We start from the raw sequence: 26,791 nt of genomic DNA on the forward strand, positions 1-26,791 counted from the left end.
GCCAAATTAAAAAGAATCCTATTGTCACAGTTATGTCACATTGATAAGTACAGTTTTATGTAAATGTCTGGATTGGCATTGTAAATGAGCATTTCACTGGACCATATCTCCTACTCCACTGCTTTGATAGATACCTCAAGAACGGATTTCTGCAAAATGTTTCACCTCAACTGTTAGATTTCCACGAGAGAAAGTGTAACCAGTATGACAAGGCACCACCTCCTATCAATGTGGAAGCTTGTGACCATCTCAGTGCAACAATCCTCAGTGCTGGATTAGAGGAGATTACCAGTGGATAGAGCTATAAACTTAGTTGGCAAGATTTTAGCCACTTGTGATATTCTTAGCAAATGCTGGGGATATTATAAAAGTTGTGGCAGAATCTAGTATGCTAATGTTAGCAACATTTTGAATAAATTTTATGAAAAATACCATTGCTGTTATGATCATGGGAGTATTTTATGCAGGGTCAAAATGACACACTTTGGCCGTTTTAGGAATGTCAGAAATTCTGCCATTCTAGTGTTAATGCCCAATCAGCGACAAGGTCACGAGAGATGGAGCACACTTTCAGATGTGCAATGCACAATAATGACTTTTGTTTCCTCTCAGCTGAGGTACACTGGCCATAAGCAGTAGTTTGACAGCAATTTGAACATTGCTACTTTGTACAGAATAATCTTCAAATAATTAACGCACTTTGAAATATTAAATACTTTAAAATTAAATAAAATAAAATTCCAATGCTAGGTTAAAAACACATAATTCCCTGAGATTTTACGAAATTCGTGGAATTCCCTGAGAATTGTGTACGAAATAAATCTGCTACAATTTAGCTGCTGCAATGAACTACAATTCATCAAAAAATTAATGCTTTTGTTCAATATGGTTTAAGTGCTTAAAATTTCTCATGTCATGGCTCCGTCTGCTTTATTCATCGATCGCATGCTAGGAAGGAAAAGTTCTATAAAATGCCATTAGAAGTGTTTCTTTGTGCAGCAAAAATGATTAGCTTTAACATTTTAAAAGAATACTTGCAGTGCACCTTAGCAGCTGAAATTTTGACACTGAATTTTGTTCGGTGTATTCTTCCTCTATGAATAATTTCAGTGTAGGTTTCGATATGTTGGATTTGACCACTCCCCAAGTAAGTCACACTGGGTATATTGGCAATATTTTAACAAACTAACATAAAAACATACATTACAGTTGTTCAATATAATAGTAATTGTTCTATTTTCATAAATATTACATTCAAGAAACAAAATGAAACTTACCCTGAAGTCATATCAAGCCCAGTGGTACTCATTACTAAAACCAGGAATAAATTTTAATGTGTTGTAAATATGAAAATGAATGAAACATCACTGGATACAATTAACTCAGAGGGTGAAAGTCCGATTGACCAATAGTGACGTGAGAGGTCCTACACTCAATGTGCCGAAGGCCGGAATAGCAGGGTTCCATTCATTTTGTCTAAGTCTTTGTTTACGGAATGAGAGGCACAGAGCTGCCACAATGAGGGGCAGGGGCTGGGTGAGCCTGCTGCAGCTCGCTTGCTACTAGTTTCCACTGCCTCATCAGACTCGACACTCCACTCTAACTGATTACATTTGATTGTTCATTACTCTAGTAGTTTTACTCTTACTTTTTCATTGAAGTAAAACAAACAAAAAAAAAAAAAAAAAACCAAAAAAGTTCAAATGTGTGTGAAATCCTATGGGACTCAACTGCTAAAGAAACAGTCTGATTACAGCAGAAAAACTAACAAATTATGTGACCATTTCCTACTTCTACAATATTTTTAAACGAGATAGCACAAAAATGCAAAGATCAAAATATTATGGAGATGAAATAATGACTGCATCAAATAAGTACACATGAAACAAATGTTTTTATTGCAGGCCATTGTTTACCAAACTTCGCTGATATCCCTCCTGTTATGAGACCACAGAATATTTGTTGTTAAAATGAATGAAGTATGAAGTTGAATATCAGTGAGAGTTAGAAGTCCAAATGGCGGTGCATGATCAACCTGGGGATTTTGATGGGGGGTTGAGTGGAATGTGACCTAACCAGTTAATAAGACGGTGGGGAGAGATCTGAGCTTTTTCATAACATTTTTGTGCTTGTTGCTGAATGACTGTATGACTTTTTGGAATTTGGAAGTTAGTGTGAATGACTGAATTTGGTAAGTAACAGGGAGTATCTACTGCAATATGAAGAAATTTATTCTGTTCAATTTGAATGTTCTTGAAATTTGTGTTAGCTGCTAAGGACCAGATTTCAGAGTCATAAGTGACTGGGAAGTAGAAAGAGTTCAAAACTTCCTGGCAGATTACAACTGTGTGCCAGACCAAGACTTGAACTCTGGGCCTTTGCCTTTTGTGGGCAAGTGCTCTACCAACTGAGCTACCCAAGCATGACTCATGACCCATCCTCACAGCTTTGATTCCACCAATACCTCGTGTCTCCTACCTTCCAAACCTCACAGAAGCTCTTCTGATAAACTTGCAGTCCTGGAAGAAAGGGTATTGTGGAGACATGGTTTAGCCACAACCTGTGGCCTTTCTGGTAGAAAGACTTCAATTACAAGTGATGAATTTAAAGTTTGAGCTGCTGCTATAAAGTGTTGTATCATCAGCAAGTAAGGAGAGTTGAGCACCAGGCTGTTGTGGGATGCCACTGGTCACACGACGGAGCCCTGCGGAACCCAGCTTCAATTGGTCTTGGCTGACTGTTAGTTTTTTGCATGGTGAAGAACAACCAAGAATTTGAGATGCCAAGGGCAACCAATCTCTAGTAACTTGTAAATGAGCCCACAACGCCAAAACCTGTTGAAAACTTTTTCAACATCTTAAAACACAACTTCTGTGCTGTGTTTAATGTGTGGCTGAGCATGCGTATTCAGCGAGTCTTAAAGCCTGATGGATGTTCTGTTGTTCGACGATAATGTTTATTGTTGCAAGAAAGGTACAAAGTAAATGAGGAATATTTTTTCCAAAATTTTTCCTAGACAGTTTAATAACGAAATTGCTAATAATTTTATGGGAAAAGATAATCTTTACTTGGATCTGAGAGAGTTATGACTTTTGCAAGTTTCCACTAATTGGGAAAGTAAAATTGTTTGAGACAAGCAGAGTTACAGTGTCTGGTCCTGGTTCCTTTTTGTTACCAAGGGAACTGATATGCATGCACACTACAACGGAAATAATTAGAGGAATAAAGTAGTAATGTTTGCTCATAGACTTCTTCTGACAGCCCTACTGACCATTTTTTCATGATCATCAGTTTCCTGGTCATTCGTATTGAGTGTGGTGACTTGACGTTCAAGTGAATCTGCCATTGCCTTGGTTTTATCATAAGGGTTGTAGATAAAACAATTAGACATATGAAGATGTTTCTTGGTTGACTGGAGTTTGTTTTCTGTATCTCGTGATCCTTCAGAATTTTTCCTGTTTCCGTTCATCTTCATGTAGTGTTTTAGCCTACAATTGACTCTGTGGTTGGAGTAAATGACAAATATGTGGACTTAGGCGACCCAAGCATTATCTGTCTTCAGGGTCACAAAAGGTTTGCCATTATTGTCTGATTCACTTCTTTTGAGAGATGAGATCTTGTATATATTGTGGCAGAAGATGACTAGCAGATGGGGGACAATAACAGATGTTGCTTTGTTGCTACTCTCAATTACGATATCAGTGATAGTTTGAATGACTTGCTCTATGCTGCCTCGCACTGTGAATTCAGATTGTGGAGGAGTTTTCTTGATAGAAAGTGTGTTGAAAATCCCCCAATTTGTGTGGGAGGTGCCAATAACTCCGTGCAATTGGTGATGCATTTAATTTTCATGAAGGGGAACAGGGTTATGATGTGAATAGAGATCACATATTACTGTTACACTTCCGATTGCCATGGAATGTTTTTAGAGATGAAAAAGTCGAGAACATCAGGCACCAGTAGGTGACTGTGAGGAAAATATGTTGTGGTGTTTGGCACTATAACTGCAGTGTTTCTAAATTTTTGATGAAGGAGTGATGGATTTTGCCATTCCTTTTGGTGGTCCTGCAATGCCAGGAAGCGTGTTTTGAATTGATATCTCTGCCCATGATGATGCTATGGCTTATGTTAGTTAATTCTTCAAGGTTGCTCCTAAGTGGAAGATGTACTGCAGATGGGTTGTTTGTCATCCATTGATGCACGTTTATGCTGCTGCTGTTTAGGTTCTTTTAAGGTTGAGTAAGGTTATTTCATGATGTTCCTCCGTCTGAACGATCAATACAATCACATCTGTGCGCAACATACTTTCTAATTTTGAAACAGTGGTCAGGGTGGAGATTAGTTTCCCCGATAAGTGCATTAGCGATGCGGTTAGTGTCAACGAAGTCCTCGAGCTGAAGATGTTGGGTTGTAATGCCGTTGGCATTCCAGTTCATAACACTGACTGCCTTATTTAACTGTTCCACTGAAGAAACTGAAAGCTACATTGCAGATGGTTCTTCAGTGAGTGAAGGTGTCTGTAGTTTGTCAAGAGTTGCTCAGCTGTGGTTTCAATGGTGCCAATGAGTTTTGGTAAACTGAATTTAGAGACGATGCCAAGGACAAGTAGGATGGTTGGCATTACGCCTTTAGGTCGTAGGGCTGAAAATTGTTACAGATCGGAAGGTGGTGCTTGCTTTTGTAATCTGTCCTGAGCCGGTGTTTTTTTTATTTTCACCTTGACTTTCTTCTTGTTGTAGTCACCGAATACTTCTAGGCAAAGTGGAAATTTTCTGTAGTTAGTAGTATGACTGCCTTTACAGTTTGAACAGACTGGCACTACATTTGGAGCCTTTGTGCATTCCGCTGTTTTGTGCGATTGCCCATACGTTACCCATCTTCGTAGTTGGTTGCACTTTTTGGCACTATGAAAGAATTGTTTGCAGTTGTGACATTGTTCACATATTTTGAAAATAATACTTTTGAAAATAAGGGAGATATCCAATCTTAAGATGCAAAAGAAGTGCCAGGAAGGAATTATCCAAATGAAACCGAAATTTGTAAATGTTACATAAATGTACAGACAAATAAATGACTCCAATATCAGAGAAATTGGATGCCTTATTCAATAGTAAGAGTTTCACAAATTGAGCAAGTCAACAACATGTTGGTTCCACTTTAGCCCTTGTGCAAGCAATTATTCACTTTGGCATTGAGTCATAAGAGTTGTTGGATGTTCTTCAGAGGGATATCGTGCCAAATTCTGCCCAACTGGTATGTTAGCTTGTCAAATCCAGAGATAGTTGGACAGCCATGCTCACAACATTCCAAACTTTCTCAGCTGGAGACAGATCCGGTGACCTTGCTGGCCAAGGTAGGGTTTGGCAAGCACGAAGACAAGCAGTAAAAAACTCTCACTGTGTGCATGTGGGCATTATCTTGCTGAAATGTAAGCTCAGAATGGCTTTTCATGGAGGGCAACAAAACAGCATACAATATTGTATACATACGGCTTTGTTGTAATGGTGCATTATCACAATTCTTCAATTAGGTCCCTAAATCATTCTTTTCCGTAGCAAAGTTAGGCTAGTTCACAGTCTCTCTCTCTCTCTCTCTCTCTCTCTCTCTCTCCCTCTCCTCTCTCTCTCTCTGTGTGTGTGTGTGTGTGTGTGTGTGTGTGTGTGTGTGTGTGTGTGTGTGCTGCGCGTATGGACATCAAAGTAATGGGAAATGTACACAGCTAAATTACGTATAATGAGGAAAGGTTTCTTGAGAATTCATACCTCCCAATGGGATGTTCCAAATTACTCTTAAGTACCCAGAATAAATATCTCATTATGCAGCAAAATGTGCGCAGTTCTGAAGCACCCAGCATATAAAGACAGTGTGCTGGACTGGGACTCCTACCCAGAATCTTGCATGTAACACAGAGGTACTGGTCGGCAGAGGCTGTGAATCATGCCTGGACAGAATCATCACCTGGCTAACAAGATTCCTGGTTCAAGTCCCTGACCAGCACACACTTTTATTCAAAATACGTCTGAGCAGATGACACTAACGTACTGCAATGCTGACATATTATGGTTGTATTTATGAATAAAGATTCTTTGCCTACTTCAGTTGTCTTTTTAAAAACAATGGCTTAACAGTAAAAGTACAAAGGTGTAGCTCTCAAGAGATGCTCCTTTCCTCCTTCACTGTCCCTTACACATTTGTAACATTTCTGAAGGAACACATTGCATATAGAAAACTTAACTAATAAAAGAAGGAACGGATGAATGCAAACACCCTGTCTATGTCTTCACTGATTGAAATGACCATCAAAAGATGGTGGCTGGCATTGAAAAGCAACTGTGTTTTACAAAGAGTACTTTTCAGCATTGGCCACTTACTTAGCTAGCATTTATCACAAACCTCTCACCCAGTGCAAAGTCCTGAGACAAAGGAAAAAAGGGGGGGTCTGTGATCCCTGTATATAAGAGGGATAAAAGAGTGGTCTTGCTGTAAAATTATTGAACATACTGTAAGTTTGAATATAACAAATATCCTTCAGACAGGAAAGCCTCTTTTCACAAAACAGAAGGATTTAGAAAACACTGCTCATGCAAAACTCAGCTTGCTTTTTTCTTATACAATACCCCTTGAACTATTGATGAAGGGCTACAGGCAGATTCCATATTTCTACATTTTCAAAAAGCATTTAACATAATGTCCCACTGAAGACTTAACGAATGTCCAAGCATACAGAATGAGTTTTCAAATATATCGAATACCTTTTTATGAAGAGGGCCTCATAAGAGCCAAGAGTATCACCAGCGTAGCCCCACAGAAGTGTGATAAAATTAGCATTAGGGAACGATTGACAAAAACAGGGGAAAGGAATACAATAGAGGAAGAATGGGTAGCTTTGATAGATGAAATAGTGAAGGCAGCAGAGGATCCAGTGAACGTTTAAAAAGTGAGAATGACAGGAAATGCAAAATCGTTAAGCACGAATGCCTAGAGGATCAATGTAAGGATTGAGAAGCATATGTCATCAGAGGAGGATAGATATACTTTACAGAAAAATTAAAGAAGTCTTTGGGGGAAGAGAAGCAGCTGTATGAATATCAAGAGCTCAGATGGAAAATCAGTCCTAAGCAAAGAAGGGAAAACTGAAAGGTGGAAGGAGTATATAGAGGGTCTATACAAGGGAATGTACTTGAGAGCAGTATTATAGAAAAGGAAAAGAATGCAGAAGGAGATGATACTGTGAGAAGAATCTGACAGAGCACTTAATAAACACCTATGTTGAAATACGGCCCTGGGAGTAGACAACCGTACCTTAGAGCTAATGATAGCAATGGGAGCTCTTCCAACTGGTGAGCATGTATGAAACAGGCAAAATACCCTCAGATTTCAAGAATAATAAAATAATTGCAAAGAAAGCAGCTGTTGACAGGCATGAACATTACCGCACTATTAGTTTAATATGTCATCGTTGCAAAGTACTAACAGGAATTCTTTACAAAAGAATGGAAAAATTGGTAGAAGCTGACCTCAAGGAAGATCAGTTTGGATTCGAGAGAACTGTAGGAACACAACGAGATAATACTGACCCTACAACTTTCCACAGAAGACAGATTAAGAAAAGGCAAACCTACATTTAGAGCACTTGTAGACTTAGAGAAAGCTTTTGACAGTGTTGATCAGAATACTCTCTTTGAAATTCTGAGGGTAGTAGAGTAAAGTAAGGGAGCAAAAGGCTATTTACAACTTGTACAGAAACCAGATTGCAGTAATAAAGTGTTGGGGGGCATGAAAGGGCAGTAATAAGGAAAATGAAAGAAAAATCTGGAGTAGGAATTATTTAAGTCCAGGGAGAAGAAATAAAACCTCTGAGGTTTGTCGATGACACTGTATTTCTTTCAGCGACAGCAAAGGACTTTGAAGAGCTGTTGAACAGAATGGATAAGGTCTTGAAAGGAGGATATAAGACGAACATCAACAAAAGCAAAAAAAGGATAATGGAACATAGTTGAAATAAGCCAGGTGATGCTGAAGGAATTAGATTAGGAAATGAGACACTAAAAGAAGTGGATGGGTTCTGATATTTGGGCAGCAAAATAATTGATAATGGCCGAAGTAGATAGGATATAAAATGTATACTGGCAACAGCAAGAACTGAAATTTGTTAACATCAAGCACAGTTTTAAGTGCTAGGAAGTCTTTACTGAAAGTATTTGTATGGAGTGTAGCCAGGTATGGAAGTGAAACATGGATGATAAAACAATTTAAACAATAGAACTGAAGCATTTGAAATGTGCTGCTACAGAAGAATGTGGAAGATTACATGGGTAGATCAAGTAATTAACAAGGAAGTACTGAATAAAATTGGGGAGCCATGAAATTTGTAGCACAACCTGACTAGAAGAAGGGGTTAGTTGACAGGACACTACTCGGGAGTCAAGGGACCACCAATTTAGTACTGGAGAGAAGAGTGTGGGGTAAAAATCACAGCAGGAGACCAAGAGATGAATACAGTACGCTGTTACTTGGAGATGAAGGGGCCTGCACAGGATAGAGTAGCATGGAGAATTGTCTTCGGGCTGGAAACCATAACAGCAACAAACTACGCTAAGGAAACAGCACTGGATTCAATAAAACCAGTCAAATGAATAATACACAGTGAAGATCTCATAATATACTGACAATTACAGCTGTGTGTGTCTTTAAATTACACACAATAACTACAGTCTATTAAATTATCAATGATGTAGTAGCTATTAAAGTTGCTTGACTGTATTAGTCTGCTCAAAGAGATTTCAGAAGTGTAATTCACTTGCTGCTGTCCCATATGTTACAAAGAGTGCAATGAAAAAACTTTTCGTCCAAATACAGGGTGCTTCAAAATGAATATAGGGGTTTTAAGGCTTTGTAGCACATATTGCATTACCTTACTATTATAAATAGCACACCAAATGAAAGGGAAACACAAGCAGTTTCTCTTACAATTATTCAATGTGAACACTGATCACACATCGGGGTGATAGGTGAGTTGTTCCGAAACTTTGATCAATGTGTCAGGAGTAACAGTTTTAATAACAGTTTCTAAAGTCAGATAAATCAGCTGATATTGGAGGCTCATACACACGATCGCGTCAGATCGTGTGTGAACATGGAGGTCATGCACAAAACGCTGTGTCAACTGGCCGCTTGCGCCGAATCCACCGGTTGGATACAATGTCGTTTAATCAGTCGTGTACTGAGTTATGCCAGTGAGGCGGCGCACCATCTTGCTCCCAAATGAAGATATGTTGTTCAGCTTTTTCCCATTCAGGGATGGGCCATAGCTGCAGCACATCAAGATAAGAAACATCAGTTACAGTTGATTCACTGAAAAAGAAAGGCCCGTAAACTTTCCGCGGGGATATTTCTTGGAGCTAAGAGTGAAAAACTTGCATTCGTTCAACATGTTTTTCAGTCACTCTTTGTCATTCCAAACTCTCTCCATTGCACCCAGGTATACACACAAAACTGTTTGAGTTGCTCTTTCATTTGGTGTATTATTTACAACTGTAAGTTGAACATAATAAATGCTACAATGCCTTAAAACCAGAATATTCATTTTGAAATGCCCTGTACTGTATTTGTATATCTCACTCTACTATTCAGACTGTGGCACAATATTAATGATAAACAGAAGAGAGAATCGTAGGGAGTAGGGAGCAGAAAAGAGAGGGAGGGAGAATTAGAGAGTATTATACTTAATGATTTTGTATACTTGTTCCCAGTGAGAAGTCTGAATCTCCCAGTTGTATTTCAATTAAGTTTACAGTCACAGAAATATTACTTGTTAATATCTCAGGAGACTGACAGTGATACTTGATGTTCACTTCATTTAGGAATCAAATATTTCACTATGGCCAGGAATTTTGGGCGATGATCTACATATGCATACATGACAAACAGAAGGTCACTGTAACTTTGGATGATCACTGGAGAACTGCACTATGTGATCAAAAGTATCTGGACACCCCCAAAAACATACGTTTTTCATATTAGGTGCATTGTGCTGCTACCTACTGCCAGATACTCCATATCAGTGACCTCAGTAGTCATCAGACATCGTAAGGGAGCAGAATGGGGCATTCTGCGGAACTCACAGACTTCGAAGGTGGTCAGGTGATTGGGTGTCATTTGTGTCATCCATCTGTACACGAGATTTCCACACTCCTCAACATCCCTAGGTCCACTGTTTCCTATGCGATAGTGAAGTGGAAGGGACACATACAGCACAAAATCGAACAGGCTGACCTTGTCTGTTGACTGACAGAGATGGCCAACAGTTGAAGAGAGTCATAACGTGTAATAGGCAGACATCTATCCAGACCATCGCACAGGAATTCCAGAGTGCATCAGGATCCACTGCAAGAACTATTACAGTTAGGTGGGAGGTGAGAAAACTTTGTTGATTTCATGGTCAAGTGGCTGGTCATATGCCACACAACATGCTGGAAAATGCCAAATGATGCCTCGCTTGGAGTAAGGAACGTAAACATTAGACAATTGGACAGTGGAAAAACGATGTGTTTGCTTCCCACTGTTTAAGTGCAAATCACTGATGGCGACAGCATCTTTCAACACGATTGAGCACCCGTTCATAATGCACAGCCTGTGGCGGAGTGGTTACACAATGACATCCCTGTAATGGAGAGGCCTGCACAGAGTCCTGACCTGAATCCTATACAACACCTTTGGGATGTTTTGGAACACCGACTTCATGCCAGGCTTCACCGACCGACATCGATACCTCTCCTCAGTGCAGCACTCCATCAAGAATGACTGACTGAACACATGCCTGCAAGAGTGAAAGCTGTCATCAAGGCTGACAACATACTGAATTCTAGCATTACCGATTTTCAACTAGGTGTCAGGATACTTTTGATCACATAGTGTGTGTGTTTCCTCTCTTCAACATTATGCCTATGCCCCCTGTCAATTAAAACAATGTTCCCTGTCATTACAATGTAAGACACAGTTAAGCCTGATGAACTAACTGGTAACATGTTAACAAACATTCACTTATTAAAAACTACCATTAATCATCTCTCTCTTCTTCGCAAACATGAAGTCCTTAATCCCACCTTAGTATGAAACATTTTTTACGCAAGAGAAAAAGCACAAGTAAAATAAACAAGAGAATAACATCAGGTGCAGGTTGCTGCTCTGCATCTTAATAAAATAAAGTGATTATGCAAATCACCACAAAACACAGCACACAGTAACACGTGAAAGGAGGACTGAGTATGTATATGCATAAAACTACCTAAAATTAAAATGTTGCAACCACCCCCCCCCCCCCACCACACACACACACACACACACACACACACACACACACGCACACACACGTGAGAGCAAGCAAGGGTGTAAGGATATGAGAGCAAGCAAGGGTGTAAGGATATGAGAGCAAGCAAGGGTGTAAGGACTAGTGATGTGATTAAACACCACCTTTATACTTTCCCACAAGTAACAAATGAATAAAAACATTTATTCAACTTTATTGGTCAACAAACAGATGAAGTTCTTGCCTATATGAACATATTATTCACTACATATGTGACCTATTTCTGAAGGTTCTCTGCTACATTTTCAATGGTCACTGATGATAAAAGTAATAATAAAACTTGGTAAAATACATAAATTCTTTATTTTCAACCAAATGAAAGTCCAACAGGTACATATTTGGCACAGTTATTATTTGAAATCAACAATAACAATCAAAACAGGAACATTCCGTATGATTTAAGGATAATACACCCAAAATGACAAATTACAATACGTGTGTTTTAAATTATAATTTTATACTTTTAAAGTGTTTAAAAGTAATCAATCACCACTCACTAAAATTTACAAAAACAAAGAAAAATATCTCAAAAATCACTGATTTCCAATATGTGGCACATGAAATACAGTGACCATATCTAACTTAAACATAGTTTCAATTACAGCTTTTAAATGACACTTTAATGTTCATTATAATTAAGGCACTTTGAGAATTTCTATAACCTTGTAGAGAGCAAAATATCAGTTTAAAAATAAGTGCCAACAACAAAAAAGTTGCTAACTATTTTTTACATTCACCTAACTCTTACAATAAAGCTGTCATTAATTTACCCATGTAAATAGGGTAATACGACTAACAATCACAATTCACAGCCCTAAGTTTTACAAACATGTCACAGATATCAGTGACCACTAGAAATTTATATGGCTTCTGTTCAAATAGTACTGCACTGCAAATGTGGTACAGATTCTTTTAACCTGCTCATAACAATTCTTTATCACACATATGAAAGTAGAAATAAGATAACATTATACGGTGCTTTCAATAATGGAACAGGTCATTGTGCATCTCACATTTCTGCCTAATTAATATTGGCAGAATCATATTCTATTAGCAATAAATAAATAAATAAATAAATAAAAATTTAACAAGTACAACCAAAAATGTAACCACCTAACTAAAGATAAAATTCCAACATCTTCCTAATAATAATGAATATAACTATCACAGACAAAAGATATGTATTAAGCGATACGAATAAATGTTCAAATTGCCCCAAATCAAACATGTGAAACAAAGTAAACAATACATAAAAGCAATCACAACCTAAACAAATACAGTAATGAATTATATTCAAAAACGACAAAAAATTACAACTCACTGAGTCTGTCACAGATTGAAGACTTAAAAAATAAACAATGTTTGGATTGGCATAGCATTTGCAGTCAGCTTTCAATCAATAGTTAAGTACACAATGTGGTGCCATAGTGTTTGTTAATATATAACCTTTGGTTCTAATATCACAACCTAACATTTTTCACAATTTAAAAAATAAAAAAATTACAAATAATATTTCCTTGACATTATGCAGCTACTGGGTTTCTTTTTGTTGTTCTGGTCATGGTGTGCCAAGAATATGCAGAGAAGTAACTTATTTCATTTTTTATAAGCCAAAATGTCATGGTTAGAGTAAATTACATGTCTCAAGGGAGACAAATATGGTATTTGAATCTTTGGACTGCAATGATTTATATTTTTTGAAGTATATGGACTTCTAATGCACTTTCAATAGCAAAGCAAAATAAAAAGAGAGATGATAATGGAAAGCCTTGGGAGGAATATAAAACATGGAAGGACTAAATAACAACTCAATTTATAGCTGAATAGGAAAGTCTGACAGTTACACAACTGACTGTCAAAAATTGTTATTATTTTTAAATAGTCCAAAGTACTACCCATTCAAGTAGAAGAATATTGAACATTTTGAAGAAAAGAAGAGAATGTATAGGGTAGCATTGAAATGATGTTCATTGATAATTTCTCCCAATGAAAAGTTACAGCAGAACAAATTATTGGGAATGTGTGTAACCTGTCCATAGCTAATCACATGAGATCAAAATAATCTTCGAAATTTTTATTACTTTTCATTATTGCCATATCCATGTCCACAACGAAGGATAAAACTGAAGTTAATTTTCAGATATGCACCCAATACCTAACAGTGTATCTGGAATTATGTATGAGCTACAGGCTTTCACTATAGTGGATCAGGTAAAAAAAAAACTGATCCATCTTATAAGAAGTGTCATCAGCTCACATCTTATGCAGTGCTACTTTTTTTTTATTTGGGCGTAACTCAAATAAAATCTTGACTAGATACCAAGTTATAAAATGTAAATGACATGGTACACCACGAGGAAATACTCTTAATACAATATTAAGAGACTGCAACACTAGAAACCAAAATAAACATAACAAACAAAAATGAGGCAATTAATCCCTCACCTATGATCGGATGATGTGTGGTGCATACACATGAAATACAGGTGTTATGAACCACACGTTGAGAAACATAGTAAGATGGAACAGCTCCACTTGCTATATTACCATTTCTAATGTGGCTATTACTTTTTGCTTTTCTGACCTATTTTCCATGCTTACTACATTCTAACTGAAAATTCTGGTAGAATGCAAATAATTTGTAGTGAATGTAACAACTCACCAAACAGTGGAGGTGTTGATTTGTTACCAAATGCATAAATACGGCTGAAAATGAAACACACACACACACACACACACACACACACACACACACACACACACACACACACACACAAAACCAGCTGTCACAAAATATAATCATACAGAAGGGGGGGAGGGAAGCAGCATACTCTAGCTTGAAATGTCTGAAAGTTAGCAAAGTTCTCAGTCTCTTTTACATGCCTGTTGACGACACCTCTACTATTAAGTGAGTTGTTACCCTCAATATACATACTATGCATATATGAAATCTCCAAAACTCTTACTCAATTTGCAATCTTCTAAAATTTACATTTACAGGCATCTTGTCTTTCCTGAAAACAGTGTAATTACAAAGTTATAACCATTCAAAATTATTGTCATTGTAAGAATTTTAGGTGGTCTGAATCTTAAAATATAATCTTTTCAAAAATTCAGTGATATTGCCTTATAGTCCAGATATTTTGTTTCCAAAAATGTATACTTTTACTAAAATAACATGTTGCTGTAGTTTATGAAATATTTTTATCACAAATTTTAAATTCCCAGAGAGTTCTTTGTGGGCTTTGCTAACTGCTGGAGATGAAAAGTGCACCACATAAATAGAAGTATCGTCACTGTACAAGGTAACACGGAATACAAACGTATACAATCAGTATCAAGTTTACTTGAAACTTGCATGATAGTGTCTTATAAGTCACTTGAGTGAATTTCCAAATGAACATTTGTTGAGTATGAACTATGTCCTACTGCAACTCGTTCACTTAATTTAAACTTCACCCAGTTATGTGCTGTTGCATGGCGTATACTATGAATTTAAAAGCTGATTATCATGTCTGGAAAGAGAAAATGAAGCCTACTTCAATGCTTTTTTGTGGAGTTACTCAAAGTAACTAGTAATCATAAAATAGACTTTGGAAGAAGAAGAAGAAGAATTATGAGGTACTCACTTGACAGCTCAGTGATTTACATTTTGTTTGGGCTGAGGAATAAGGTGCTGAAATTATGCAAGCTGCAAATTATAAAAAGAAAAACGACTATGAATAAAGACCGATTGAAATGTAGTCCAAAATATGGGCAAGAACAGGAGCAGAAGAAGAATTGTGTGACTGGAACGCTATCACATGAATAATATGGAAGTTACTAACATTCAAGAAATCTGGTCACTATGCCAGGTGGTGGACAACCAACAGGAAGCTGTAAATTCAGGCATCATGCCACGATGGGAATTACGACAAGTAAAGTAGTTATCTTACTGAAGTTAGTAATTGTTGTCAATATGAGAGACAAGAAAGTGAAGAATAGTATGTTGTGTAGTAGGGATTGTGTAACATATTGGGAAAATCTTATTTGAACAGGTAATGACTACTGAGGATAGTTGTGATAGTTTCTGCAACAAGTGAGTGATTCAAAGCAATCTCATTGGAGACTGGTATCAGCTGTGATGTTAACAATCTGAAGGTAGAAATAATAATAATAATAATAATAATAATCAGGGCACTAGAACAGACAGCAGTGATATTAGTGTCTAAATTCAACATTGGACATGATTGATAACTAATTGAATGCCAGATTTTTCAAAATTTTTCTCCTTCTTTGAAACCTTTTCCATAAATAATACACATACTATACATGCATGAAATCTCTAAAAGTCTTATTCCAGCCTGTAATATTTTTAAATTTTGTTGTTCTGTGTAAAATTTACAAAAGGAAGTATATTTATGATTTAATGACTTGTTGAAACCGAAGACATCTGAGACGGACATAGTTTACAGCGTGTATCTGACAGGTCAGTAGATTTCCATCAATCGGCTACAGGTAAATGGTTGCCATTTCTCATTTCTGCTTTTTGTTTCCATCCTGGAATTTATGCTACCGCAATAAACATTACAATGATATTCTAATGATATGGCTGCTCCCATACAATAATTCATAAAATGATCCCCCCCCTCTTTCTCTCTTGCTGAGTGTACGTTTTGAGAACTTTGCTAAGCCTTACAAAATTAACAGCTCACAAGGACTCATCAGCAAAACATCCCCTCTTTCATTGCTTTACTATGCACAGAAATTGTTACACAGGATACAGTGAACTGCTTCCAACAAAATACTAGAGCAAAGATAATTCAACTAGAAACATATTACAGAACATTATAAGTGGGCAAGAACATAGATTACTACCAAATGTACAACCTTCACCACTGAGCTAAGGAGCGAGACGTTACAAGCTTCATGAAAGCCTATGTACACCTTTAAGATGTGTCATCATGTTATCTCTGCGAGTGAATTCTTTGCTGCATAGTGGACATACAAAATACTGCTTTGTTTGTTTATGTGTAGTCAGATAGTGTCTACAAAAGTTGCTAATGTGTGTATATGTTTTATTACAAATTTTGCAACGGTACACATTTTCTGCTTCCCGTATACAATACTGCCGCGTTGAGCCCATTCCTGAATTATCTCCATCCTCTTCCAAGGAGTCTTGTACATTTCGTCTAACATTACCTGAAAACTCAATGTTATCTGTTCCTGAAACATCATAGCTATCAAATGCAAAAATAGGTACTGAATGAAATTTAGAGTAGGGGTCGTATTTACTACCAGCTCCTAACACTTCATCTGTATTTTCATCTCTAAGTAACATTCCATTCTCATAGTTAGGGTTTCTACTGTTAATTTCTGAATTATTTTCTTCATAGTGAGCAGTTTCAGCTGTACTCGATGATGGAGACAATGTGATCAAGTCATTTTCATCATCAGGAAGGGATGATTCATATTCCTGTCTGTCAGCATCGTTCTCCATTTTAACTGAAAAATAATTCGGATGAATATACTTGTCATCAATTAATAAACAGATAAGGTAGAGTAAAACCTCTGCTTAATGAATTTACGTGATGCCATAATTAATGCAGCAAGTATGTAGCAGGCATGTAACTATACTTTTTCTTATAGCACACAAGACTCACAGGCTGGAGCAAGGTCCTATAAAAATCAAAAAACACAACACAGCAGAAGTTTTACTCTATGCATTACTTTTAACACAAAAACTCAAATACTGCAGCACTGTCCCCCCTACAAGCACAAAGCAAATTAGTCTAAACATTCAAGAACAAACCACACGACAATCACGAAGGACAACTATTTATCCCTTGGTTCACTATATGTTGCTGTGATGGAATGGTTACAAAAACTTCAGTTATGTGGATTTAGTAAATTGAAAAACAAATTTACTATCATTACCAGTATAATTTGTGCATCATATTTCAGCAAATGGTAAATTATGTGGTTAGTAGCAATTTACTCTTTCTAATTGTTTGTATATTATGAAGAAATGCTAGGTTGAAAGGGAGTGGAAGAATGGCATAAGTTTATCCCCATAACTGGAAACAGTACTGAAAAAGGTGTTTGTTTTTGTGTGTGTGTGTGTGTGTGTGTGTGTGTGTGTGTGTGTGAGAGAGAGAGAGAGAGAGAGAGAGAGAGAGAGAGAGAGAGAGAGAGAGGGGGGGGGGGGGGGGGGCAGGCAGGCTTGAATATATAGATGCACGTGAAAACAGGAACAGAATGTAGGTTGGCATGATGTGTTTCACTGTCATTCTGATGAATGGAATGTATAATCAATATGTTTTGTTCCATTATACTGTATTCTTCGTGCAAGAAAATATCTGATAAATACGCAATTTCAAAGAGAATGTACGTTTATGCATCAAATCTGAGGTGTTTTACTTTAATACCGATATTGCATTATAGGAATGGCACATTAATTTTAACTAAAACACACAAATTACAACAGTGAAAAGTTAAAAATCTGATAGTTAAACTCATTACCTTACCCTGTCATTGGTGTGTGCAACACATCTACAAAATGCATCATTACATATGCAATACATTAAGTAGGTGAGGACAGTGCTAGCAATGATATTGAGCACTTAACAAGTTTGTAAAGGTTCAGACACTTACCTTTAGAAATGATTTTTCATTCTCTCTTTTTAGATAAGAACTTCCAACTAGTCAAGTACAAATTATCTTCTTGGTGTCTTGAGCTTCTCTTTCTTTTCTTTGTGGAAATATGAGTCTGTGATCGCAAATGTGGAAACATTTCTATTGCATTAAGCACTCATCAACCTACTTTTAACTATATAGACATCATGTATAAATGGTCTTGAAACTAAATTATGTAGTCAATTCTGAAAGAGCTATTTATGTAAAGCTATGCTTCCAACAATCATACATCAAGTACCAGTCGCTTGCCAACTCCTGAATAGTTATGATGTTAATGCAATGAATTATAGGTCTGGGCTTTATAGTACTGCATCAGATGAGAATGAGACATGCTCCTTCAACAAGTCAAAACACAGTGAGATTAAAATCAAGTAACATTCGAGAGAAAAATTGGCAAAATTTCTTCCTACACAGCAAAATTGTCCAGTTGCGCTTTGGTCTGGTGGTCTTGTATGAAATCAATCATTACTTAAAATACTCTATACATTACCATCACATAAAAATTAAAATTAGAAGTGTCAGTGCCAGAAGAGTATATGCATAATTAATTCATTTTTAAAAACCAAAATGTGTTTATAATTGAAAATAATCTTGGAGTAAGTTTGAGAAACGCGTTACAACTAATTTGTTTAGTAAAATATTGCAACAAAAATAATTACCAAAAATTATCTTTACCATTTTTGGAAAATTATTGTAACACTACTTCTTACAACACTACTACAACACAATATACACGGAAAAATGTGTATCCGATACACTTTTACACTGTTTTAACTAAATACGGGTAACATCTGAGTGGATAAGAGAAGTACTATCCACAACCCCAAGTGTGTTACCTGGATTCCCAAGTTCATCGTCCGCATATGGAGATATTAAAATATTTTTAACTTGTTCAGTATGTTGGAGGTTCTAATGGATGGTTTGCACCTAGTTTCAATTTTAATTTGCTTAAATCCGACCTCAACATTTTCATTCCATAGACTAAGAACGTAGTTGCTCAATTATGACCGTACAGTCTTGATATGTCTCTTAAGTAGCAACTTTCTGTCATAATTACATAACCGGATTTACTGAAAATTTTTGCGGAATATTTCATCAATATTGGGAAGTCTTATGAAGTTATGTTACAAGTCACTTTTACAGTATAACTCCACGTTAACATTCCCAGAATTAAAATTTTCCCATCATTTACAATGTTTTTTTATTGCTTCTGTAAAATTTCCTACATTAAAAGCTGTAATTTGTATCCACTTTTGTGTCAACATATATATAATTATATTGCAGTTTACACTTAATGATGCAAAGTTCGTGATAAAAAAACTGTTGTAATTTGTATGACATGATGGTGGTATGGCATTGGCTGGGTGCTCTACTCGGCATATCTGAATCGGTGAAATCTGGAACACTTCATGACAGTAGAGTTTTTTTTCTCTTGCTGTGGTCAAGATCTACTCGGCTTGGAAGCTGATGAGATTAACTATTTCAATAGAACCAGAATGAGATTTTCACTCTGCAGCGGAGTGTGCGCTGATATGAAACTTCCTGGCAGATTAAAACTGTGTACCAGACCGAGACTCGAACTTGGGACCTTTGCCTTTCGCGGGCAAGTGCTCTACCAACTGAGCCACCCAAGCACGACTCATGACCCGTCCTCACAGCTTCCATTCTGCCAGTACCTCGTCTCCTACCTTCCAAACCTCACAGAAGCTCTTCTCCGAACCTTTTATTTCAATAGAAGTCGGAAGAAGATGAGACTTGACACAAACATTCAATTGTTTCTTGTCATTACTAACCTTAACTTTCAACACTGTATGCCATGCAAAGCTTGGTATGCGGACATTATTGTAACCATATTACTTCAGGGTTAACTTCACTCTCACACTACGATCACATGCAGATGACATCCAGTTCTCACTATTTGTAATTCATAATACAGTTTTGTTTAGTTAGTGAACACATTGAACACAGTCTCACCTGCCAACTAAGGTTCGCTATGTTGTCTGCACTGGCAAAGTTATCACCACCAAATGAGGTGAGTTGATTTCAATCAACAAGGTGACTCCCGCCAACCACTGTGCTAAGAGTTATTTAAGTGTACCATATAGCATTGTTCGCAGCCTTGCATAAGTGGACTATGTGTTGTGTTTTGTTTGCTGCTTCTTTCAAGTAGAAGTTTAGTGTTTACCGTCTCAGTTTTACCATGGAAAATGTTATAAGAAGAGATGAGAAAACTTTTTCCATGGAAGAGAGAGTAAAAATTTTTGGGAGAGTTGAAATCCACCATCGAACACGTGCTGAATTAGCTGAGGGTTTAGAAGCACCTGTGCCTATACTGAAAACCATCATCAAAAAACAAAGACCACTATGGAAAGTGCAAAATGGGTGGATTGATAGGTTCAAGGAGCGGTATAATATGGTGTGCAAAACTTTCGTGGCAAAGCAAACTGTGTGAAAATAAAAACTGTTAGTGAATGACAGGGTGATACATAACAAAAACTCATGAAGCATTATAAACCAAGGACATTTTCCACATGGATAACTGATCTCTTTTCCAGCATCCTTCCAAACAAAACACCACAAAAATTGTCACGGAAGGAAAAGGAAACACTGCAAATATAGCTTTACAATATTTCCAGGCATAAATGCTGATGATTTCTGAAAAAAATCAAACCATTCATGATTGGCAAATAAAATTATATCTGTATACAGCTTTAAAAATATAAAAATGTTGTCCACAAATTGAATTGCAGTGGTAATAATGAAGTGATCCAAGAAGTAACTGCATAGCAAACAATGAGTAGTTAAGTGTTACTTCCATCAAACTGCACAAGCAAATTTCAGCACTCGGCTTTTGGGCTTACCCATGCCTTCAACACTTTTTACAGAAAAATCGCTGTGCAGGAAGCATTAAGTTTGATGGAAGCTGGAAAAGACAGTCCCCTTTAAAGAACTGGTTTAGATGCTTTGCAATACACTGCCAAGGCATGCAGAGTTTAAAAACTCTACTATCACCAACTGCTTTCGAAAAGTGAAATTCGTTCACTTTTGAAGACCAGACATACCAGCAATTAAAGGGAACAGCCATGGGTACCAGGATGGCCCCCTCGTACGCCAACCTATTCATGGGTCGCTTAGAGGAAGCCTTCTTGGTTACCCAAGTCTGCCAACCCAAAGTTTGGTACAGATTTATTGATGAGATCTTCATGATCTGGACTCACAGTGAAGAAGAACTCCAGAATTTCCTCTCCAACCTCAACTCCTTTGGTTCCATCAGATTCACCTGGTCCTACTCCAAATCCCATGCCACTTTCCTTGACGTTGACCTCCACCTGTCCAATGGCCAACTTCACACGTCCGTCCACATCAAACCCACCAACAAGCAACAGTACCTCCATTATGACACCTGCCACCCATTCCACATCAAACGGTCCCTTCCCTACAGCCTAGGTCTTCGTGGCAAACGAATCTGCTCCAGTCCGGAATCCCTGAATCATTACACCAACAACTTGAAAACAGCTTTCGCATCCCGCAACTACCCTCCCGACCTGGTACAGAAGCAAATAACCAGAGCCACTTCCTCGTCGCCTCAAACCCAGAATCCCCCACAGAAGAACCACAAAAGTGCCCCACTTGTGACAGGATACTTTCCGGGACTGGATCAGACTCTGAATGTGGCTCTCCAGCAGGGATACGACTTCCTCAAATCCTGCCCTGAAATGAGATCCATCCTTCATGAAATCCTCCCCACTCCGCCAAGAGTGTCTTTCCGCCGTCCACCTAACCTTCGTAACCTGTTAGTTCATCCCTATGAAATCCCCAAACCACCTTCCCTACCCTCTGGCTCCTATCCTTGTAACCACCCCCGATGCAAAACCTGTCCCATGCACCCTCCCACCACCACCTACTCCAGTCCTGTAACCCGGAAGGTGTACACGATCAAAGGCAGAGCCACGTGTGAAGGCACCCACGTGATTTACCAACTGACCTGCCTACACTGTGATGCATTCTATGTGGGAATGACCAGCAACAAACTGTCCATTCGCATGAATGGACACAGGCAGACAGTGTTTGTTGGTAATGAGGATCACCCTGTGGCTAAACATGCCTTGGTGCACAGCCAGCACATCTTGGCACAGTGTTACACTGTCCGGGTTTACTGGATACTTCCCACCAACACCAACCTATCCGAACTCCGGAGATGGGAACTTGCCCTTCAGTATATCCTCTCTTCTCGTCATCCGCCAGGCCTCAATCTCCGCTAATTTCAAGTTGCCGCCACTCATACCTCACCTGTGTTTCAACAACTTCTTTGCCTCTACACTTCTGCCTCGACTGACATCTCTGCCCAAACTCTTTGTCTTTAAATATGTCTGCTTGTGTCTGTATGTGTGGATGGATATGTGCGTGTGTGCGAGTGTATACCTGTCCTTTTTTCCCCCTAAGGTAAGTCTTTCTGCTCCCGGGATTGGAATGACTCCTTACCCTCTCCCTTAAAACCCACTTCCTTTCGTCTTCCCCTCTCCTTCCCTCTTTCCTGATGAGGCAACAGTTTGTTGCGAAAGCTTTAATTTTGTGTGTATGTTTGTGTGTCTATCGACCTGCCAGTGCTTTCGTTCGGTAAGTCACCTCATCTTTGTTTTTATATATATATATATATATATATATATATATATATATATATATATATATATATATATATATATATATAGGGAAACATTCCATGTGGGAAAAACATATATAAAAAAACAAAGATGCTGTAACTTACCAAACGAGAAAGCACCAGCGCTTTCTCGTTCGGTAAGTTACAGCATCTTTGTTTTATATATATATAAAAAAAAAACAAAGATGAGGTGACTTACCGAACGAAAGCGCTGGCAGGTTGATAGACACACAAACAAAAAAACCACCACTTTAAGAGTTTCTCTTCAAAATGCAATATGTATGACATCTGTACAACGTTTAGTTCTTGTACAATAAATAATTGAAAGTGTTGCCAGACTTTCACAATTAAAGCTTTCAGCCATCAGCCTTTGTCAACAACACACACCTATATGCAAATGCATGCACGTAAGTCTATAGTTGACGAAGGCCAATGGTCGAAAGCTTTAATTGTGGAAGTCTTTTTGTTGTGCCTATCTGCGACTCAGTACCTCCGCTATATGGTGAGTAGCAACTTTCCTTCTCATAATATTGTTATTTCTCCTGTAGACATACAAGTTGAAGCTTTCCATTGTGTTTGTGAACTTGAAAACCATATTGGAAAATTCATAAAAAATTGAAATAACAAATAATTTTGGATTTTTTTAGTAGTATCTACTAAAAGTATGATCTACTATACCCATTTGTTCATTATGTAGCATTTTACACTGGCGATGGCAAGAAAAGAGTTTCTGAAGACGAGAAATTGTTAACACTGAATATAGATAGTGGATTGTAGGCAGGTATGAAAATGAAATATGGACAATAAACTGTTTGGACAAAAAGAGAATCGAAGCTTTTGGAATATGGTGCTATAGAAGAATGCTGAATATTAGACGGGTAGATCTTGTAAATAATGAGGAAGTACTGAATAGAATTGGGGAGCCAAGAAATTTGTGGCACACCCTGACTAGAAGAAAGGATCAGTTCATAGGACACATCTGGGACATCAAGGAATTGCAAATTTAGTACTGGAGGAAAGTGTGAGCGGTAAAAATTATAGAGGGTGACCAAGATATGAATACAGTAACTAGTCTTCGGATTGAATATCGTAGCAACAATGACGACGACAACAACAACAAGAAGTCACATTTATGTAAGACCATCCAGATGAAAGGTCATATATAAATAAAACAGATTAATGTTTTGTAAAGTGTGATATGTGATATTGTAACGCCCGTCAAATCTTGGTTGAGGTGACAGATTAATCTGTAGTGTAGCACAAGGTTTAGGTTACATTGGAAGGTTGACAATTTGGCTGTCAGCTGTAGGGGGGGGAGATTATGTGCGGAGGTTGGATTGGAGATGTGTTTGTAGGCCACTTTTGTAAGTTTTTCTTGAATAACTCAAAAATTCCGGCCTCTAGCCAAAACGTATCCAGTACAAAAATTAAATTAGATTAAATTTTCTACAGGAAAGGTTCTATTCATTTCTTCTCTAGGACCAATAGTTTTTTGCAAGCACGGAGTAGGAGAATATTGAAAATCATATGCTCCATGCATGTGTTCTAACTTACATGGTTTTTGTAGGTCCATTTGTGGTAGTTTCCTGACTTGATGGACCCCAAGTGTCCCACACCAAATTGGCCATCTCTACTTCCATTCACCACTGTGTTACATTGTAAACAATTATTGTTTAGACCCAACATACTGACGCCTTCAAACCTGAACTTTTTTAGTTTGTTACTGGCACGTTTCCAGATGAACTAACAAGCCACCACTACGCGGTACAGAATTTTGATCATAATACTCTCCAATCTCTGTAGAAAGTTTTCACCCAATACAACATCTTTCTGTAGTACCACATCACAAACAATTCAATTCTCTTCTTTTTCAGTTTCATCACAGTCCAAAATTCACTTCCATATAATATTTTGCATTTAAATAAAACTAATTATAACGAATCGGTAAGAGTTGAGGAAGAGTTTATTATGGAATCTGAAGGAGTAGACCCTCTGGCAAAGTCAGAACTAAAAGACTCCATCAAGAATCTAAGAAGAAAAAGGTCCCGTGGATACAAAAATATTTATGCAGAATTAATAAAAATACAGCATGATACAACTCAATGAAAGACTTACCAATTTCTTTAATATTTATTGTTATCGAGGAAGAGTTCCAGAAACACGGAAAATAGCAAAGGTAAGCTTTCAACACAGGACTGTTTCTGTTGAGAAGCAACATTTTCCCGCCAACGTATGGAGTGCTGCTCTGATTTAAGGTGTTTCCCAATATTATTTTCATTTTCCCACCCAATCTGGTAATTATAAAACCTGTAGAATACCAATTTCGACATTCTGTGGGGATTCATAGTTATGTGAACATACCTGACAATGTGCCAGACAGAACCAGAAAGCCACTTGGCGCAGCAGTAGAATCAAAAATAATTCTATTTGCACGCTATGGAAAGAAAGTCTGCTCTGTTGAAATACACAAACAGGTTTCATTTTCTGGCCGCAATAGTGCACAGACATTGAAATACATTGACAGGTTTCATTTTCTGGTCACTATAGTGAAGAGACTATGACCACCCAGAAACTACAACCAACAGAGAGATGAGAACCGGTGTGGGGAAATAGGCCCTGCACGCTTTTGCAGGCCAGCAGCCTACAACCTTCTACATTTCTGCAAAAGCACAAGTGACATTGTCACAGGGATTGCTGATCCTTTCCGGCGTTGTGAGGGTCAGAACTGAACTCCACGATGGAGCAGGAAGAAAACCGTAAGCAACACACAACACAAAGCATTTGGTAACGGCTACCATACAACTGCTTGCCAATGGTGGCAGTGTTATAAATGAAGTAGTTATAGCCTGATCTTTACCGGCATTAGACACAACCACTGTTCTAAACACCCACCACCTAAAAACTGCCACGTTAAATGTGTCCGCAATAAACAAACTTTTCAACTTTAGCAAGGAGACTAAGGTTTGTGTTTCTTGGCTCTGAGGTGCTAGGTCCCATTGCTGAGTAACACAGGGTGACACAGAATAACGAGAATGCTTGAAATGATTAGTGGTAGCCATGGGCAGGTGGTAGCACTGCGGGTTCGTGACAGTTAGCGAGAAAACAGTCCGCCATTTCAATAATCCCGGATCAGTGGAACTGACAACAGCATGTGATAGCTATAAAAATGTTTTATAAAAACATTCATAGTTTTTATAATTTAGGACGTCATGATGCCGTTCCATCAAAACACGCGATTAAATTTTGGATTAATAACTTTGAAGAGACTGGATCTGCCCTCACGAAGAAACCAACAGGACGACCAAGAAGTGTGCATTCTCCAGTGAACATTGATGTTGTACATGAGTCTGTCTTATGGGACCCACAGCGTTCAACTTGTAAGCAAGTAGCAGTGGTTGGAACGTCCCGAGAGAGTGTTCACGGAATTCATCTTGATTTAAAATTTCATCTGTACAAACTACAGATGGTGCAACAACTGACAGAAAACGATTACTGGTTACGATTACAGGGTGTATAAATGGACAAGGAAAAAAAATTCCTCGGATTTCCCGGTTAAAAGTACACTTTCTCCCGGGTGGAAACATAGTTTTTCCCTGTTAATTGACAGTATATTTTCTCTCGGAACTGTATAACTTATCAATCCTTTGAATGGTTATAGTTTTATACATGGGCGTAGAATTTCCCGGCGCTTTAGAAAACTAAACACCTTTTGGAAAGACGTTTGATGTGCAGTAACATGTACGCTGCATATTTTCGTATTACGGAAGTATAAATTCGAATTCCATCAAACACCACATGTTACTTTCCGAAGCATTGAAATCGACATTGTGATGCCTATTTGTAAGCCAGTCATAGCTCATGTCACGTGATCTCGCCAGCCGATGACAGCGATATACAAAGCTTTGGACACGTGGTGTAGTCAGCCAATAGCAACATCACTGTTAAGTAGGCTAAGCTTTCACATACAATGTTTGTCTTTTATGCACGCATTACATTTTAAGATATATCACACAAATGTGCCAGTAAATTTTTTAATAATGACATAAAAGTGTGATCTTCTGGGCTATAAATTCTTCTAAGTGGCTCGT

General features: G+C 37.8%; 1 protein-coding gene across 3 annotated transcripts in view; it reads right to left on the reverse strand.

Annotated features, from left to right (window-relative positions):
• LOC124777507 (protein tramtrack, alpha isoform-like) overlaps positions 1–26,791 on the reverse strand; it is a 156,869-nt gene that overhangs the window by 25,855 nt on the left and 104,223 nt on the right. The window contains exon 5 of one of the 3 annotated variants that reach the window (XM_047252950.1): positions 11,788–16,852. The exons of 1 other annotated variant lie outside the window; for it this stretch is intronic. In XM_047252950.1, the coding sequence (XP_047108906.1) occupies positions 16,275–16,852 (578 nt within the window). In that variant the 3' untranslated portion in view covers positions 11,788–16,274. Of the gene's footprint in view, positions 1–11,787; positions 16,853–18,022; positions 18,117–26,791 lie in introns of those variants that run through there. One more of the 3 variants, XM_047252952.1, reaches the window with a different exon arrangement.

The sequence above is a fragment of the Schistocerca piceifrons genome, chromosome 2 (genome assembly GCF_021461385.2).
Source record: "Schistocerca piceifrons isolate TAMUIC-IGC-003096 chromosome 2, iqSchPice1.1, whole genome shotgun sequence".
NCBI lineage: Eukaryota > Metazoa > Arthropoda > Insecta > Orthoptera > Acrididae > Schistocerca > Schistocerca piceifrons.